This window comes from Opisthorchis viverrini (assembly GCF_000715545.1).
Source record: "Opisthorchis viverrini unplaced genomic scaffold opera_v5_14, whole genome shotgun sequence".
NCBI lineage: Eukaryota > Metazoa > Platyhelminthes > Trematoda > Opisthorchiida > Opisthorchiidae > Opisthorchis > Opisthorchis viverrini.
Genome location: NW_008751670.1, coordinates 1,449,980 through 1,466,211, shown reverse-complemented (window position 1 = coordinate 1,466,211; position 16,232 = coordinate 1,449,980). Strand labels below are relative to the sequence as shown.

The window sequence follows — 16,232 nt, the reverse complement described above, 5'->3', positions numbered from 1 at the left end:
AATCAGCAAACATTTGAGGTCCGTATCTACAAATATTTATCATAATTCTGTGAACGAATATTGGAGAAAAATCATTTTTGAAAGCCTCTTGTAAGAAAGCACTGTTTGAGAAGATACCTTTATTCCAAAGTCGATTTTAGCAGACGATGACAAAGTGTTTGCTGATTCTAGTTTGCTCCCGTTGCTCTGATCTGTTCGGCAAAACCTAAGTCACAAGTTGACCACTGCGTGATGAGCATTTGCAAATAAAAAAGCTATTTGACGGCATCCTTCAAAATTATTCCTTCATTAGCGAATATACACACTCATTTGCAAACTAATTTGGTTTTTCGAGAGGCTCACCTGGAACCCAGCTGAATCTCTCGTTTGTGATGTTTCCAGGCAACTAAATGTGCTGCACCAGGCCGCCTCATGTTTCAGTCGCTACGATATTCGGGATATCGCGATACATGTATATATTTGTAATATACTACTCATAGGGTTGCTGAATATCCGTCGACAGCCCACGACCTTCATTATTTTGGCTATGTGAGCCAAGGTTATTTTACTCAGCCCCGTAGCCCAGTCAGAATGTCATTAATTGGTCCTTCACCAACCAACAATCAACCCAGAATGCGTTCGAAGATATGGCGTTGCCTAAAAAGAGGGGACACTTTTGTACGTCACACATTAGTGCATGTTTACCTGCACCGTTACAGACCACAAGGTGACTCATGGTTCTGTTCAGAATACACCGGAAACATCAAATTTTTGTGGGTTTTGCAGTTGCCCATATGGGTTTGATAAACTACATTCCCACCCAATATCTGACCTCATCGTGTTCTGAAAACACAGTGACTCAACCTATTGTCAAGCGAAAATGATTTCAGGCGTTTCCTGGCGAGTTTTTTCCCTGTAGACTTTTCACCACAAGCATGTTCTAAAGGAACATGTAGATTTTAGCGTGGAAGGACAAAAGTGGCTTTTTCACAAATCCAATGGTGTTAGGTGACTTGCAATGAAGCGGTCTTGAGGCTCAGCAGCTAGGACGGTGTAACCAAAGGGGCGTCGGAATACCTACCTAGTAAACAGAATTTTTTGAATAGTGACAAATGGTTTCAGCTGTTCCAGACCAATAGGTAGCAAACTGTACAAGATTCTGCCCTTGGTAAATGCTAAACATTTTTATTATCGCTATTAATAAATCACTTTTGCAAAGGTGTTCAGTTCTGAGTTGGGCCAATTCCCAAAAACAGAAATATTTGATGATTTAATGGTCGCTTTTTAATGAACCTACTTAAGGATTTTAGCATTTTGTTTGTCACGGTACACCGAATGACATTCAGTTGAACCTTCACGTCATCATGGTCAACTATAGAGGAGCAATCCAATTTTTGGTACTAAATGCGATCGATCAGTCTCGCGTTCGCAGAATCAGGCTATTTTGCCGCTAAATGTAACTCGATGATCAAGCACGAATTCATTGCTGAGTACAGAGTCAACAGCACCTTACGTCTCAGAAGTGAAAACACAGTCCAACCTTACTGGATTCCTATTTTTCGAATAGGACCGCTTCAATGTTCACAGATGTATTACACTCATCCGAATGAGACCCGCATTAGGACTCAAAAACAACATGGGAGGTTCTGCAGTTTTCCATGGGATAATCAATAATGGATGTAGTGTAATGTTTCATTTATCGATCAAACAGTAAAACAGCTAACATTGCTACTTTATTCTCGCTCATTAGCGGCGAAAGTTTCAAGACTCATCCATGGTGACTGAATTCCCTATCGATTTCCCCTAACTTTCATATGAAACAATCGTTAGTGTGACCATAGACTTTGCAACCTTGAACTTGTACTGAAACGTTTTAGCAACACCGACGAATCTGTGAACTCAGGACGAGTGTTTCATATCCAAATCACCTGTCAGCCCCCTTTTTGTGTCAGCATTCTAACTTAGGCATGGAAAACCGTGGATTCGATAGCACCACGTGCGTATTACATGACCACACCACCACAGTCTCTATAGCTGAGTAGACGTCTCACAACTATCCCGATGTTGGTTGCCGCAGAACGGATTTCTGATCAGCTTACTTTCAAACCTGTCCACTGGAAATAAGCGATGTCTCGCGATCGTATGAAGGCATATTGGGATCCAGTATGTGTTTTCTTTTTTTACATCAAAAACTTTCTTTCCTGAGTAGAACTTTTTGCTAGCTGAGGTTGTATTGTCTAAGTCGTTCACAACCTAATGATTGAGCTACTTTGTTGTGTTACAGAAACTACCGAATCGCCTGTCTCGCATTGCAAGAACCGTGGATGAACTACGGGCAGTTACAGATACATTTGTGGAGCAGCTGGACTTGGTGGACAGCCAAGAAGTCAGAGGACTGTTAGAGTATGTGTAGCTTGAATTACCCCTGTATATTCGCTTTTGCACTGTTGTTTAAGAATACCTGTTTTATGTTCTGTTGACTAACTGGTCGATGGTAATCAAGGTTAGTTCCTGTCACAGGTGATCGTCTGTATATCGGTCAATAAGGTGGTAGCAAAACTGCCTGAAATAGATGATGTTTTTATTAGGCTTAGGAGTGCTGAAAACTTGTCGACAGTCCACTACCGGTTTCGCCCTTCTTGGGACTCATCAGATAGCCCACTCCCCGAGTTTCCATCAAACTCATATTCTGTTGCTTGTACGCACTTGGCGAAATACACTTGCAAATTATTTCAGAGAATTCTGTGAACGACAGATACCGCTCGGATTCACTCGGGTCCCCTGTTAAAATCAAATTGGTGCGCAAATGGGTGTATTCTGCCGATTGTGTACAAGTTATTGTTCAACCAGAACACGGGCTGACGGAGACCCAGGGAATTGGCCTACACGATGAGCCCTAAGAAAAGTGAAACCACTTGTGGACTGTTGAAGAGTTTTCAGTCACTATATGAATGTGTTCTGTCAAGAAAGTATACTTCGATATTTTGAATATCGTACCAACTGGAACACATTCAGTCGACGAATTCTATGAGCGAGATATTCTGTTCAGTCAGCTTCGCAAAAATCTCATTTTGCTAATTTGTCTCACTTCTTTTGTTCTATCCCTTTTGACCAAGTTATTGCTTGTTTGCTCACAGGGGAATGCGCACGTGTTTGATATTCGGATGTTCCACCCCTGAACTGATCTACATTGACATGCAAAGAGGATGTCACAGATGGGAAGGTTGAGTGAAATTTAGTTGCTCACATCATGGTACACAGGAGGACACCTTCGATTTTTCAAATATATATTTCCTTCTTCCCAGTAAAGTAAACCCGTGCTGAGAATCCGAAATGCACTTTCCAGATGTGCAACCCTAATTCATTGGGCATCATACGGCTCCTGAGAGGATTGGAGTTTCGAAGAGTGAGTAATATTTTGAGCGAGTAAGTCATCCCATTGCATGGATCGGATCTTCCTCTGTGAAGTCACTCGAGGAGCCCTTCGGTAACAAGCCACTTGGATGGCGATAAGTGGCGATGTATCTTGTGTAACTATGGTTTATCCACACTGGTTACAGACCTTAGTCCCATCATTCTTAGTGGTGGGGTAAGATATCCAGCTAACAGCCGCAAGGTCTTTAACACTGCTGGTGACCCCCAAGTGACAACTAAACAGCCGGACACAGCTTCATCGCTTTTCAAGATGACTGGCTTTGTTGATGGTATGAAGAGAGCTGAGACGCATGGTACGTAATGTGAATTCCTTGACTGAAGAATGAGTTGCGCCGTGTTAATCACAGTGCAGATCAGTCGATCACCACCGGACAGTTCAGACTACTAGCCAGTAGGTTGGGGGTTCGAGACTCCTCACAGTGAGATTCGCAATGCTGATGATTACAAATAGGGGTGAAATGGCTGCAAAGTGCTTCTCGGCTTTTGGGCATAGGATGACTTCAATTAAATGTGGGAATCCCCATTAAAATAACTGACTTTCTCAGGCAGGCTTATAATCATTTCCATTTATTCACCTCGGCCAAAAATTAAGTCTTAGGGATGCCGAATTAAATCTATACTGCTGGCTCCACCAACAAGCGACAGACCACGTTCAAAGCTTCCAGCGAACCAACTAATGACTCGATAAAGGCAGTCCCATCAGCTGCCTGTTGAGATGAGAGGAAAACCTACCACAACACTGCTCCATTGTTGACATCTTTTTCGGTACAGTGATGGGATACCCGAGCGCTTGCCTGTTGTTTTGTTAGCAACAGTGTTTTCTTCTATTTCGGCACCAAGCCACCTACGAAATCCGGTTAGAATATATGCTGGCTTAAGCAGGAATTCTCTCACGAATCCCGCTATCCGAATAACTTTTTTGCTGCATGCTATCATCCCTGGTTTGCGAACTATCTCAGAAAAACTTATTTCATGTCACTTACTTAGAAAACACATCGTGGAGGTGGACTGTATTCAAACTCAATTACACTGCTCTCTAGCATCAGTGTCAACTAGGATAAGGGACCAGGGAGATCAATCTACCCGAATCAATAAGCTGACAAGCCAACTCCAGTCACTAGAAGAACGGCCTGCACCATATACCAAAGCCGGCCTTAGTATTGCGGATGTGATGGGAATCGCTACGCTGGATCAAGTAAGTTACTGTGTTTACATGAAAAGTTTTATCTTCATAGCTCCAGATTCATGTACAGTTGTTACGGTTGAGCACGCCTCACATTCCCACTTCCGTCATTAGGTGACCAATTCGAGAAGACAAAGTCTGGAAAACGAATTGACCGAACTGCTATCACAATGTGAAACGCACCATTCGGGAGGATATTTGTCCAATGAACTGAAGGGATTACGAAGCAAAGCTCAAAGGCATGACACCATGTCACCAACTGATAGTACCGGTCGAAATTCGCAAGACGCCTTCCCGTATGTTGTATGGACAGAAGCACGTCAGGAATGGTTTGAGCAATTGAAAAGGCTTCGGCAACTGCTTCACAGGCCTTGGAGGCTTGAACTCAGTAGTAATGTTGCCGAGGATTTGGATCTCGCGGGTCTAAAGTATCCAGAGCCGGAAAAGGTGGATGAGAACCTGCTTGAAAAAAGGATGCTGCAGCTGCAGGTGGGTTTCACAATCGAATATTACCAAGTTAAATTATGATTCCGCATTTGCGTTCGGAGCCAGTCAATGTTACGCTTTCATTCCTAACAGAACTATCAAAAATCATGCAGAATTCTGGGTGGACAAGAGTATGACATCCTTCTGCAACGGAGCATGCCGATTCGATCAAATTGCACTGCGGATGGATCCATGTTGATGGACGAATATTTACAAGGTTGGTCAGGAACAGTGATAAGTTAGCAGGTTATCTTTCCCCATCTACCTATTTCTCGATAGTATTTTGGGTTCGAAAACTTGGCCAGTGTTGTTTGGTGGATGGTTTAAGAGGAGAGTTCTTTCTGGTCTGGCTCCCGATGTCTCAATCCCACCTGTTGTTCGCTGTTCAAGATGCCTTCCAAAATGTTTCATCGACAGGGTGTTTTCTCATAGAAGACGGAAGTGTGTTGCATGCTTTCCGTGCAAGAATAGTAAAGTATTGTCTTTTAATTGAGTGTTTCTCCACAGTTTCTTCGATTTGCGATGCAACTTTCCATCTCATCCGAAATGAACGCTCCGGGTAATCAATAATCCTGCATATACGTGACCCACATACCAGCGCAGCATCCTGGATTCACAAAATGGCCATCGGCCACGTCGGCTTGATTAGTAGGGACCTCTTTCCAATTAAACTTCAATGAGACCCAAGAAAAGACCACAAGTTGTCACAAAAAAGGATCCTTATGTGGCAAGGAAGAAATTATCCTACCAAAAACAGTGTGTTATCGTGCGTCGATTCGTCTCGCCTTTCAGTTGTGGCACCTTCAACCGATCTTTCGACGACTAAAGCGTATCTACTTAGCCAAGCGGGTTGGAGTCACGCTTTGTTTTTTTCTTGAAACCACCTTTTTAGGATCGCTATAAGTTCGCACAAAAGAGAATGCCAATGAAGCTGTGATTTAGTTTTATCCTCTCCATAGTTCCAGTTCATCTCAACTCAAAATATATGCTCGCGCTTGACTGGTAGGAGTTTATCCAGCTATAAAATGCCCTATAGGTTGCATGATAGTGAGGTGCATAAATGACAAAAGTCAGATTCTTGTCGTGTCCGACCGAAAATTCACCATGAAAAGTGGTGGTCCCTGAAGATTGTGGATTGGTTTGGTTTCCTTCGTAACTACTTTGCTTACATTGTGCCCAATAGATCTGTTTTTGCACTGACTGTTTAACATTACACCATCTTTTATTCGGTATAGTAAATGCCCTTGAACTTGGGACTCGCGTTATGAGATCCGAGTTTGAGGTACTTCGGTTGCTACAGGCTCAGGCGGAAGAAGAACATACACGTCTGGTTTGTGAGCAGATTGGACCATTTGTCGATGATGAGAAGAACCTGAACTGTCTGGAAGATGTCGAGGTAGGTTATTCAGAGCAATTTAATGTACTATGATGTGTGGAATTGTCACTGCATACTCCCAAGCCACAATATCTATCTTTTAAGTTATGACCTCAGATATTGGACGTCAGGTGCACACGGATACAAACAGGCTGATGAATGAATCTGGGTCTTTCATGTGATGAATGTTCGACCCAACTGTGGGACGTTTTTCTGAGTTTTTCTGAGCGTTTTCACTGAGCATAGATTTGAGTTTCTTGGAGAGGATACGGGTTTGGGGAAGGTAGTATCGAATTCTCGTCACCTTTATTTCGCCCCATTTTGGGATCTCAGAACACCAGCTTTTCTGAATGTCAAAAAGAACTCTTCTGGTTAGGAAATTGGTTTCTATTCCCACTGGAATTTGGACGCCCCAAACTATCATACACATCGAAACTACCCATTCTAACATCATGCTTTACTTCGTCGCCAAAATTCAGTTTCAAAGGAAACATGCGAGAAACAAGAATGTTGTTTATTCTAATCCTTTTGAGGATGTATTCGGTCAGGGCTAAACGCAGTCGAAGGAACAAATCACCACTTTCTCCGAGCAGTGCGTTTTTTTTCGTGGTGACACTAACTACGTTCAAATATGGTCAGTGAAAAAGGCTGACGTGCATGTAATAATACCGGAGGTGAAGGAACTCATATGCGAGACCGACATCGCTCTCAGTTTCCCAACCACCAATTCCAAACCACGTAAGCTGACGGAAGGCCCACACGTGTTTGTTCCTGCTGATTCTGATGTTGACATATTGAGCACTGCCTACAAGTCACAGAGACGATCCCTGGGGTTGTGGAACGAACTACCGACAGAGACCCTTACTATTACTGGAGTATATTTTGTTCGTTCTCACGCACTGGGTGTGGAATAACCTTGTGTTTAAAAAAATTGCCTAACACGTCTGTTCTCTTTGTTGCAGGTCTGTTACGGCGTTGCGCAATTCTGGCTACGTTTGACTCACCAATGGATACGTGATAGCCAGGTCATCTTAGATAAGACCGATGCCATCTCAAACACGATAAATACCAGCGAAAAGTCCGCATCGGATGATACGTATCAATTGATCTCCACTGAAAACAGCATTGCATTGTGGACGGATGGGGCAGAAAAGCTAGAACGGTGTGTGTCAGTTGGGCATGAAATGCTTCTTTCTTCCATTATCCGCATTCTACTTTTATCGCAAGTAACAACAGTAGCGTCCTATTACAACGAACTCGTCGAAAGCGAGAAATGTGCCTTTGATAACAAAAAGTTTGTCCAAACGAGGACATGTCCTCAGTGCCTTTATCATCTATCACGATGGCAAAAATTCTCAATTGTGTTCATCTGCGGAAATCACCAAACTTCTTCGTAAGGCACTGCCTTCTCTGTTCGTCTGCTCAGTTGCTTTTGTTCACTCATCCTAATTCCTAACATCCACTGAGTCTTCAAGAAAGCATCTTCATTGCGTTTGGTCAAGTTCGGCAAACAGACCGACTGCTAGCTGACCAACAGCCAAGTAAGCCATTCGAGCGCACAATGTTTAAACACACGCTGCCAACGAAAAAACACCCTTACTAACTGTCGATAAGTAGTTGTTTTTTGGTAAAACTATCTTTGACCGGTGATCCCGAATGTTCACTCGTCTTGTGACGCAGACTTACCGTGCAGCACATTCACCAGCCGGTGCTCAAAGATTCTGGGAAGAACGCCGTATGCTTAACCACTTGGTGACTATTTTGTCTTAAAATGCATTATATCTTGAGTACAGCCTCTGTGTGTCACGGACGTGTATCAGAGAAAATAGGCACAGGTTTCTGGAGAACTACACTCATTTGTGAACGGGAGAATCAACTGAATCCCAGTGGAATATTTCTCTTATGATATTCTTCAACTGAATGTGCCGCACAGGGGCACGATATTTGAGATATCACAGCATATTTCCATGAGGGAAACTACTCTGCCTGGCCACGACAGTATTCATCTATGTGGCCTCATCAAGTAAGCACACTACCCGAGTTTCCGTCAACCTGATGTTCCACTTGAACTCCAACTTGTACGTAACATAACTTCATGTTGATGGGCAATCTTACTGAGTCCCATCTGAATTTCTTGTTGATCGTATTTTTCATCAAATTGATTTGCAACTGAGTCCATTTCACCAATTGCGTACAAATTGGTATTCAAGTAGAAAATGAAGTCGACAGAAACTCGTTCCTACACTCAAAGAAATCATTATTGTCACTTTTGAGGTTTGGAAATCTGGAATCTCCGCTCCCTCCGATACCACTGGGGAGAATTCACCTCCACCTCACCCATGTAGAACCTCTTTGCATGCAAAGTCTTCTATTTTCCTAGTGATCGTGGGGGGAGGGGGGGAATGAAATTCAGGTGATCTTGTTATGTAATTAACTCAGCTAGTGTTCTACTTAAAGAAGATTCGAACAATCTCAGGGACAACGATTCGTCAAAAATACTCCCATATTGTATACTGTTCGCGCTTGGTGATAAAAAACTGTGTACTTATTGGAGTATGGTGTACAAGTTTTCTCAGAAGTATACTTGACTCGAGCCAGTACCAGAGTTCACGAAAGTGTAGCTCATTTGCTGCTCGAACGATGAGGCAGTTTTCATAAAAATCGGAACAGCACTGTACATCTTTTTTATTCTTATTCGGAATCCGTAATGCGCATTTCATGAAACCTTAGAAGGATTCGAAATCGCGAATTCGAAGCACACTACCCTCTCCTGCTTAGTTAAAGTTTCAACTAAACACAATCCAGCATCAGCATTATTCTCGTATGATGCTTCCACTCGTTTTTATTGTAAACTAACGGATTTCCTTATCGATTGTTTACAGGTTTTGTGAAAAACTAAGGGCACGAGCCTCCAAACTTTCCCGATTAGAAGAAACGATCGGCAGCCTCAAAGGTCTACACTCAAGGCGACCAAGAAGTCTGTCTAACTTGAGCACACTCGATGAATCTCACAGGATCCAATCAATAGGTTTATCGTGCCGCCGAACAGCGAGTTGGAGCAATGTGGTCGACAATTTCACCTCGTCGCCCAGTTTTGATCTTTTTGATTTTTGCCATTCATCAGCGCCTACGAATGGTGTTGAGACGGAAATTGACCCAGTCTGGGTGTCCACTTTGTGTACAATTCCTCGATCAGCCGAGTCGGAAGACCCGGATACGTCTGAAATATCGGTGTCGTCTGCTATGGCACGTCTCACGACCGTTAGAAAGAAATTCTGTCAAACAATAGGCAGTCGGTTTGCCAAAATACAAACAAACACGAAGGTAGTTGGGCTCCAAAAGGTAAGAAAATCCTGTTACCATTGAGTGAGTCCCACAGCAAATTCATATGTACTACTCATGGTCCACCATTCCTCGTCGGTAAAGTCTCAATTAGAAGTGAGGATTCGATTTTGGATTTTTGTCTTTTAAGATGAATTCAGTAAATGGGGTATGGCTGGAAATACGGTTGAGAATAATCAGAAGTGCACATTTCTCCAAGGGATTCGAGGCCGGGTGGGATTTTGAACATTCGGACTTCAACCACGGGCGACTAATCTGTGACGTTATTAGTGCGCATTTTAACGGGCACATCATCACCAACATTACAGTTGCACAGTTCAAGTGTTCTGGTGTTCACTTAGCCTCAGAAGAAGCCTTGGGTTCATTGTGGGCTGTTTTCGTTTCTGCACAGACTACTCCTCATTCACTTTTGGGTGCCAGCCTCCATGAAAGTGATTGCTTCGCTCCATAAGTGGGGGGCTGCTTCGGGACAAACCGCGCTTTGTGCCGCACCAGCCATCATCCGTATTGCGAGTGGCACCGTTGTTGCGAAGACCTTGAAGTAGTCTAGTAGATGTCCAGTCCATTTTTCAAGTCCGTTTGGTTTCCCAACAATCGGCAAGTTCCCAAGTCACACAGTAGATGTTGGCCGTTGATTGTCGCGACTTCAAACGGTCCGACTGTTCCTTTTTATGTTTGGGACCTATTTAAGGCCATCCAGAAGAATCATTCGATTTATCCAATACTCTCTCGCTTAGATGATCAACCGGTTCAAACCTGACGCCATGTTCCAGTCGGATGCATCGTGAAGATGCTGACCCGTAGACTGTGTATCCAGCTTCCTAAAATTGCCCTTACTCAGCCATCTGAGTTTCTCCAAAACCAGAAGTAATTTGTACATAGACTCTGTTGAAGAGATACCCAAATGGATCTATCTCAACTGAATCTTTCTTTTATGGTGCTGCACAAAGACCACCTTATGTTTTCATCGGAGCAGTGCTGTACATGTTGAGGTATTTTTCACCATACAGCTTCACTTGCAAGGTTGGGGAATGCACTTCAACCAGTTTCGTCTTTCTTGGAGCCCACAGCTGGGATTACGTCTTGGAGCTTCCAACTTTCCTATTTAACGCTTTCGTAATTTGAAGATGAATGAATAGCTCCATTTATGTACAATTTGGGGGCAACGCCTACCTAACGAGCTCTAAGAAGGCTAAACCTAATAGTGCGGTATGAAAATTAATACGAATACCTTGGAAATTAGGGCTGTCTTTTTTGGATCTACCGTTTGGGTCCCTGTCGAGAAGAGTTTGATTCTCCTGGTGTCGGAGGTGACATGTGCTTTCACTAAGTTTAATCTGATACTGTTTCCTTGAGGCAGTTTAACCGTTGGCGTAGGCCTAGTTTGAGAACACAGAAATCAAGACGCAATGGTTTCGCCCCCTATTGCTGCTGTTACACACAGCCAATGTATTTATTGATGGGGAGAATATAAGTCCGCGGGATAGCACATTCGACGAACCTGAACGGTTGACGTGGGAACTAATTCTAATGGTTGCTGATAATTTCCTTGAAAATATACCACAGACATTTTCATAAAAGAAACTACTCACAAGGTTGCTGAAAAGTCTTCGACAGCCCACTACCGGTTTTGCCCTTCTTGGGCGAATTGATTTGCAAATGAGTGTATTTCTCGAAAACAGTCCAATTTGGGTTCAAGTAGATCATAAGGTTGGCGGAAACTCGGGGACTGCGCCTACCTGATGAGCCTCAAGAAGGGCGAAACCGGTCGTGGGCTGTCGAAAAGTTTTCAGCAACCTTGTGAGTAGTTTCCTTTATGAAAATATATTGTGATGTCCCGAATATCGTACCAACTGAAACATGAGGCGGCCTGTGTGCAGCACATTCAGTTGTAGAACATCATAAACGAGAGATTCAATTGATTCTCTCGTGAAAACCAAATTGTTTTGCAACTGAGTGTATTTCTCGATACCACAGACATATTATCCTCTTTCGATAGCCGACAATCTATCCATGGCTTTCAAAAAGGCTTCTTCGAAAATAAATCTCATCATCTATGCAGAAACACGATAAAATCAAGAATTCCTTGCCGTTCCCGACATCCGTAAATATTTCTAGGTGTCTTGTACATAATCACCATAAACACGTGATTTATTTAGCTTTTAATGTGAATTTGTATGGTTTAGCTTGGAAAACTGCTTGAAAAACTCGAGACTGCTTCTTCCATGGATGCTTTACACGGCCCACCGTCATCTGATGTGGAATGCCATCTTGCAGCAACTTTGAACAGCCTGTCGGATGCGCTCGAACAGACTACCACTTGGTTTGCTGAGGTGAGTCATCTTTCTTCAATACTGAGTAGCTCTGCTACAAGTTCTGAGGGAAGGAAATTCCGGTGACGGTTTAGTCTGTCTCTCGGATCACATCACTCAACAGTTCCCGAAATTCACTCCTGCTGTTGCGTGAACCTGTTGCGAGGGAAAAGGACCTCGTTATTCCTAGCGAGATACGCATTGTTCGTTGTAGCCTCAAATCAAACTTATCCATATTTGAACAAATATACCGGAATGCTCCAGAGTTTTCACATTATCATGACGACCTTTATCGGTGATAATGGGTCTTCCATTCCAAGTGGACCGCCTAGCTTCGGTGGGTTTTTCTGGCTTAAGAGTGACTGGACCAGGAGGCTTTTCATATGCGTAAATTCAGTTTCCTGCTGAAAGACAGTGACCAGTACGATCCGCAACAAAAATAAGGATAATGTGGTTATAATCTGACACATAGCCTTCATTATTCAATTTCAATAGTGATTTAATCCTATTTGAGGAGGTGGCATAATGAATTGTTTCATTCGCTATATCGAACTCTACTTTATCCTGATTTCCTTCACACAGGTCCACGGGGAAGAAACTGACACCGCCGAATCCAGCTCTACGATTGTTCAAACTCAAAACACTCATTTATGTCAACTCAACTCACTGCGAAAGGATCTCAGTGATCTTGCCGTCGAAATGCAGTAAGNGAAAACCAAATTGTTTTGCAACTGAGTGTATTTCTCGATACCACAGACATATTATCCTCTTTCGATAGCCGACAATCTATCCATGGCTTTCAAAAAGGCTTCTTCGAAAATAAATCTCATCATCTATGCAGAAACACGATAAAATCAAGAATTCCTTGCCGTTCCCGACATCCGTAAATATTTCTAGGTGTCTTGTACATAATCACCATAAACACGTGATTTATTTAGCTTTTAATGTGAATTTGTATGGTTTAGCTTGGAAAACTGCTTGGAAAACTCGAGACTGCTTCTTCCATGGATGCTTTACACGGCCCACCGTCGTCTGATGTGGAATGCCATCTTGCAGCAACTTTGAACAGCCTGTCGGATGCGATCGAACAGACTACCACTTGGTTTGCTGAGGTGAGTCATCTTTCTTCAATGCTGAGTAGCTCTGCTACAAATTCTGAGGGAAGAAAATTCCGGTGATGGTTTAGTCTGTCCTTCAGATCACATCACTCAACAGTTCCGGAAATTCACTCCTGATGTTGCGTGAACCTGTTGCGAGGGAAAAGGACCTCGTTATTCCTAGCGAGATACGCATTGTTCGTTGTAGCCTCAAATCAAACTTATCCATATTTGAACAAATATACCGGAATGCTCCAGAGTTTTCACATTATCATGACGACCTTTATCGGTGATAATGGGTCTTCCATTCCAAGTGGACCGCCTAGCTTCGGTGGGTTTTTCTGGCTTAAGAGTGACTGGACCAGGAGGCTTTTCATATGCGTAAATTCAGTTTCCTGCTGAAGGACAGTGACCAGTACGATCCGCAACAAAAATAAAGATAATGTGGTCATAATCTAACACATAGCCTTCATTATTCAATTTCAATAGTGGTTTAGTCCTATTTGAGGGGGTGGCATAATGAATTGTTTCATACGCTATATCGAACTCTACTTGGTCCTGATTTCCTTCACACAGGCCCACGGGGAAGAAACTGACATCGCCGAATCCAGCTCTACTATTGTTCAAACTCAAAACACTCATTTGTGTCAACTCAACTCACTGAGAAAGGATCTCAGTGATCTTGCCATCGAAATGCAGTAAGTCAAGTTGTTGTTGATTTGTGGAAGATCAATGAGTAGTTAATCAATAAAAATAAATACATTCATAGCCATTTTTTGTCTCCGTAAAATTTTTTAACAACTATTGTAGAGGGAACGGAAATTTAAGGAGAGATCTGCAGTGTACAACAGAGTTAGATTAGAGTTTTCTTTTTCAATTTCTACAGATCTTCCATATCCTGTCCAACTCTATTGAGACAATCGTCGATGAACACACTTACAAAGGAGAGCAGGGATNTATTGTAGAGGGAACGGAAATTTAAGGAGCGATATGGGAGTTAGACTACCGTCTGTAGTGTACAACAGAGTTAGATTAGAGTTTTCTTTTTCAATTTCTACAGATCTTCCATATCCTGTCCAACTCTATTGAGACAATCGTCGATGAACACACTTACAAAGGAGAGCAGGGATGACACTGAAGAACGGACAAATCCATGCAACTGGAACAGAGCGGACCAAGATTCATCCAGTCGGTATCTGAAATCGCGCATACTAGAGTCAAGACAGGTGACGACTGAAAGTTTTCTGTGAATCTGTTTCCATCACCACATTACTTCTACTTTTTACTGGTGGCAATTCATCACTAGTCCATGGGAATTCGTTTCGTACCGTATGGTTTTGTCTAACCCCCGCGAGCAGTTGGTCGATCGCTTTTACTCTGTGAACAGAAGAGACTATGATGCCTGTTACATAAGCGGACGTGCGCCCGATCCTGATATGTCCACTTAATGCCTCCCTGATCCGCATGAAACTTATAGTCGATTGATTACCTTTGGGGACCAACAACATCACGATTTCATAAGAGACTCTGTTTTTCACAATATTCGATATAACATTCTTTCACAGTGGACACCTGATTTAGCAACGATGGATGCGTTTTCTCTCTAGACGGGCATTCCGCCTTTGTTCTAGATTAGATTTGGATGTTTTTTTCACTAAGCGTCCAGATTTTCTTCCTCTGGGTAAATGGTCTAGATATCCAATGTTTCCCACTATGCAACTCTAAGTTCACGTCAGTTTCTTTCAGCTGAAAAGTGTACTGCAGCGCACTGGTCCCAGTTGCTCCAGCTTCGTTCACCGAGGATGAGGAAAATGAGGAAACAAGAGTCATGTCGCGGAGGCCGTATGACAGGGATTATGAGCTACATAGTGAAGGCGATAGCTTTTGATGCAAGACCGCAATGGGCTACATGACACAACCAGATCTGTCAGGATCACTAACCTTTGATTTGTCTCGACCGGTGGTGCCCATCGTGGGAGACGGCTGTTACCAACGCGACTGAGTTGACTGGTAAGCGTGTTCATGCTTCGTTGGCCATCCGACACAAGACTGGACAGAGTGGTGTACGAGGCAATGTTTCTCCAGTATGCGAAGTACATTGCCTGACCAGCTGAACTTGTAGAGCGCAACCAGCTGATCTATCGAGGTAGAGTGAACTTCCCAGGAAATCATGTGGCGTACTTTATTAGTGCACAGGTGATGATATCCACATACAAATTAGGTGTATGCACTAACAGAAGTTTTTAACATGGTTGCGACACATAAAAATGAATACAATGCGAAATGGGAGCAAGTCAAAAAGGGAACTTATCGGATGCGAGAGTCCCTTGGTGGAAGTCCGGACGGCGGGAACGTGTTTTTCTCCGCAGTTAGACTGCTACACGTACTCCATGGTTGCCCGTGGACTTGTGGAGAGGTTGACGTCCTGTTCCCTGCGCGCGCGCGCGGGTCTGTGTCTTGACTGGGTTCGGTTTGCGTTTATGTAGGTCCCAGTGCGTAAACGTGGGCGCTTCGGCACATGATTGGTCGCTACGCTGACTAGGCGGTGCAGACAATCGATGTCCGATGAGCCAGCTTAATGCGACGTGTTTGTGCGTATGAAAAAAAAAACAAGCCTCGCGATCCAGTGAGCGGCTGAGTTGAACAGTCAAATATGTGGGTGACTGGGTCGCTACAACTTCACCACCACTGATCTAAAGTCCCCAGAAGGTTCGCACAAAGCTTCGAGGGCATGCTGGTTAAACGCAGAGAGTCTTCGTGTTCCGCACGCAGCGGCCACTTGATTCATGAAGTAGGACAGATCCAATCGCAGCATTGTACACTCTATTGTTCACCGTCAAAAGTTTGAAAACAGTGTCCTTGCCTTCCCATTCCGAGAAATAATTTCATCTTTCACCAGTCCGTCGGGACTTATGCAACCGCCCAGATAGATGAACTTATCCACCAGCTCCGCGAATGACGTTTGGTTTTGATCCAACCCAATCTTGTGGTTGCCTGTGCGAAGTTTATACCAAGCTGTGCAG

At 43.4% G+C, this 16,232-nt stretch overlaps 2 protein-coding genes across 2 annotated transcripts in view; one reads left to right on the top strand and one right to left on the bottom strand.

The window, feature by feature from the left end:
* Positions 1–15,308, bottom strand: part of T265_01316 (hypothetical protein) — a gene marked incomplete at both ends in the record, with an annotated part of 23,571 nt that extends 8,263 nt beyond the window's left edge. The window contains 2 exons of the mRNA XM_009165322.1: positions 14,324–14,405; positions 15,151–15,308. Of these exons, the coding sequence (XP_009163586.1) occupies positions 14,324–14,405; positions 15,151–15,308 (240 nt within the window). The remainder of the gene's footprint in view (positions 1–14,323; positions 14,406–15,150) is intronic.
* T265_12766 (hypothetical protein) overlaps positions 2,297–16,232 on the top strand; it is a gene marked incomplete at both ends in the record, with an annotated part of 60,250 nt that continues 46,314 nt past the window's right edge. Inside the window, 10 exons of the mRNA XM_009165385.1 lie at positions 2,297–2,382; positions 4,402–4,609; positions 4,712–5,086; positions 5,177–5,300; positions 6,319–6,479; positions 7,421–7,693; positions 11,987–12,133; positions 13,078–13,224; positions 13,786–13,907; positions 14,270–14,435. Of these exons, the coding sequence (XP_009163649.1) occupies positions 2,297–2,382; positions 4,402–4,609; positions 4,712–5,086; positions 5,177–5,300; positions 6,319–6,479; positions 7,421–7,693; positions 11,987–12,133; positions 13,078–13,224; positions 13,786–13,907; positions 14,270–14,435 (1,809 nt within the window). The remainder of the gene's footprint in view (positions 2,383–4,401; positions 4,610–4,711; positions 5,087–5,176; positions 5,301–6,318; positions 6,480–7,420; positions 7,694–11,986; positions 12,134–13,077; positions 13,225–13,785; positions 13,908–14,269; positions 14,436–16,232) is intronic.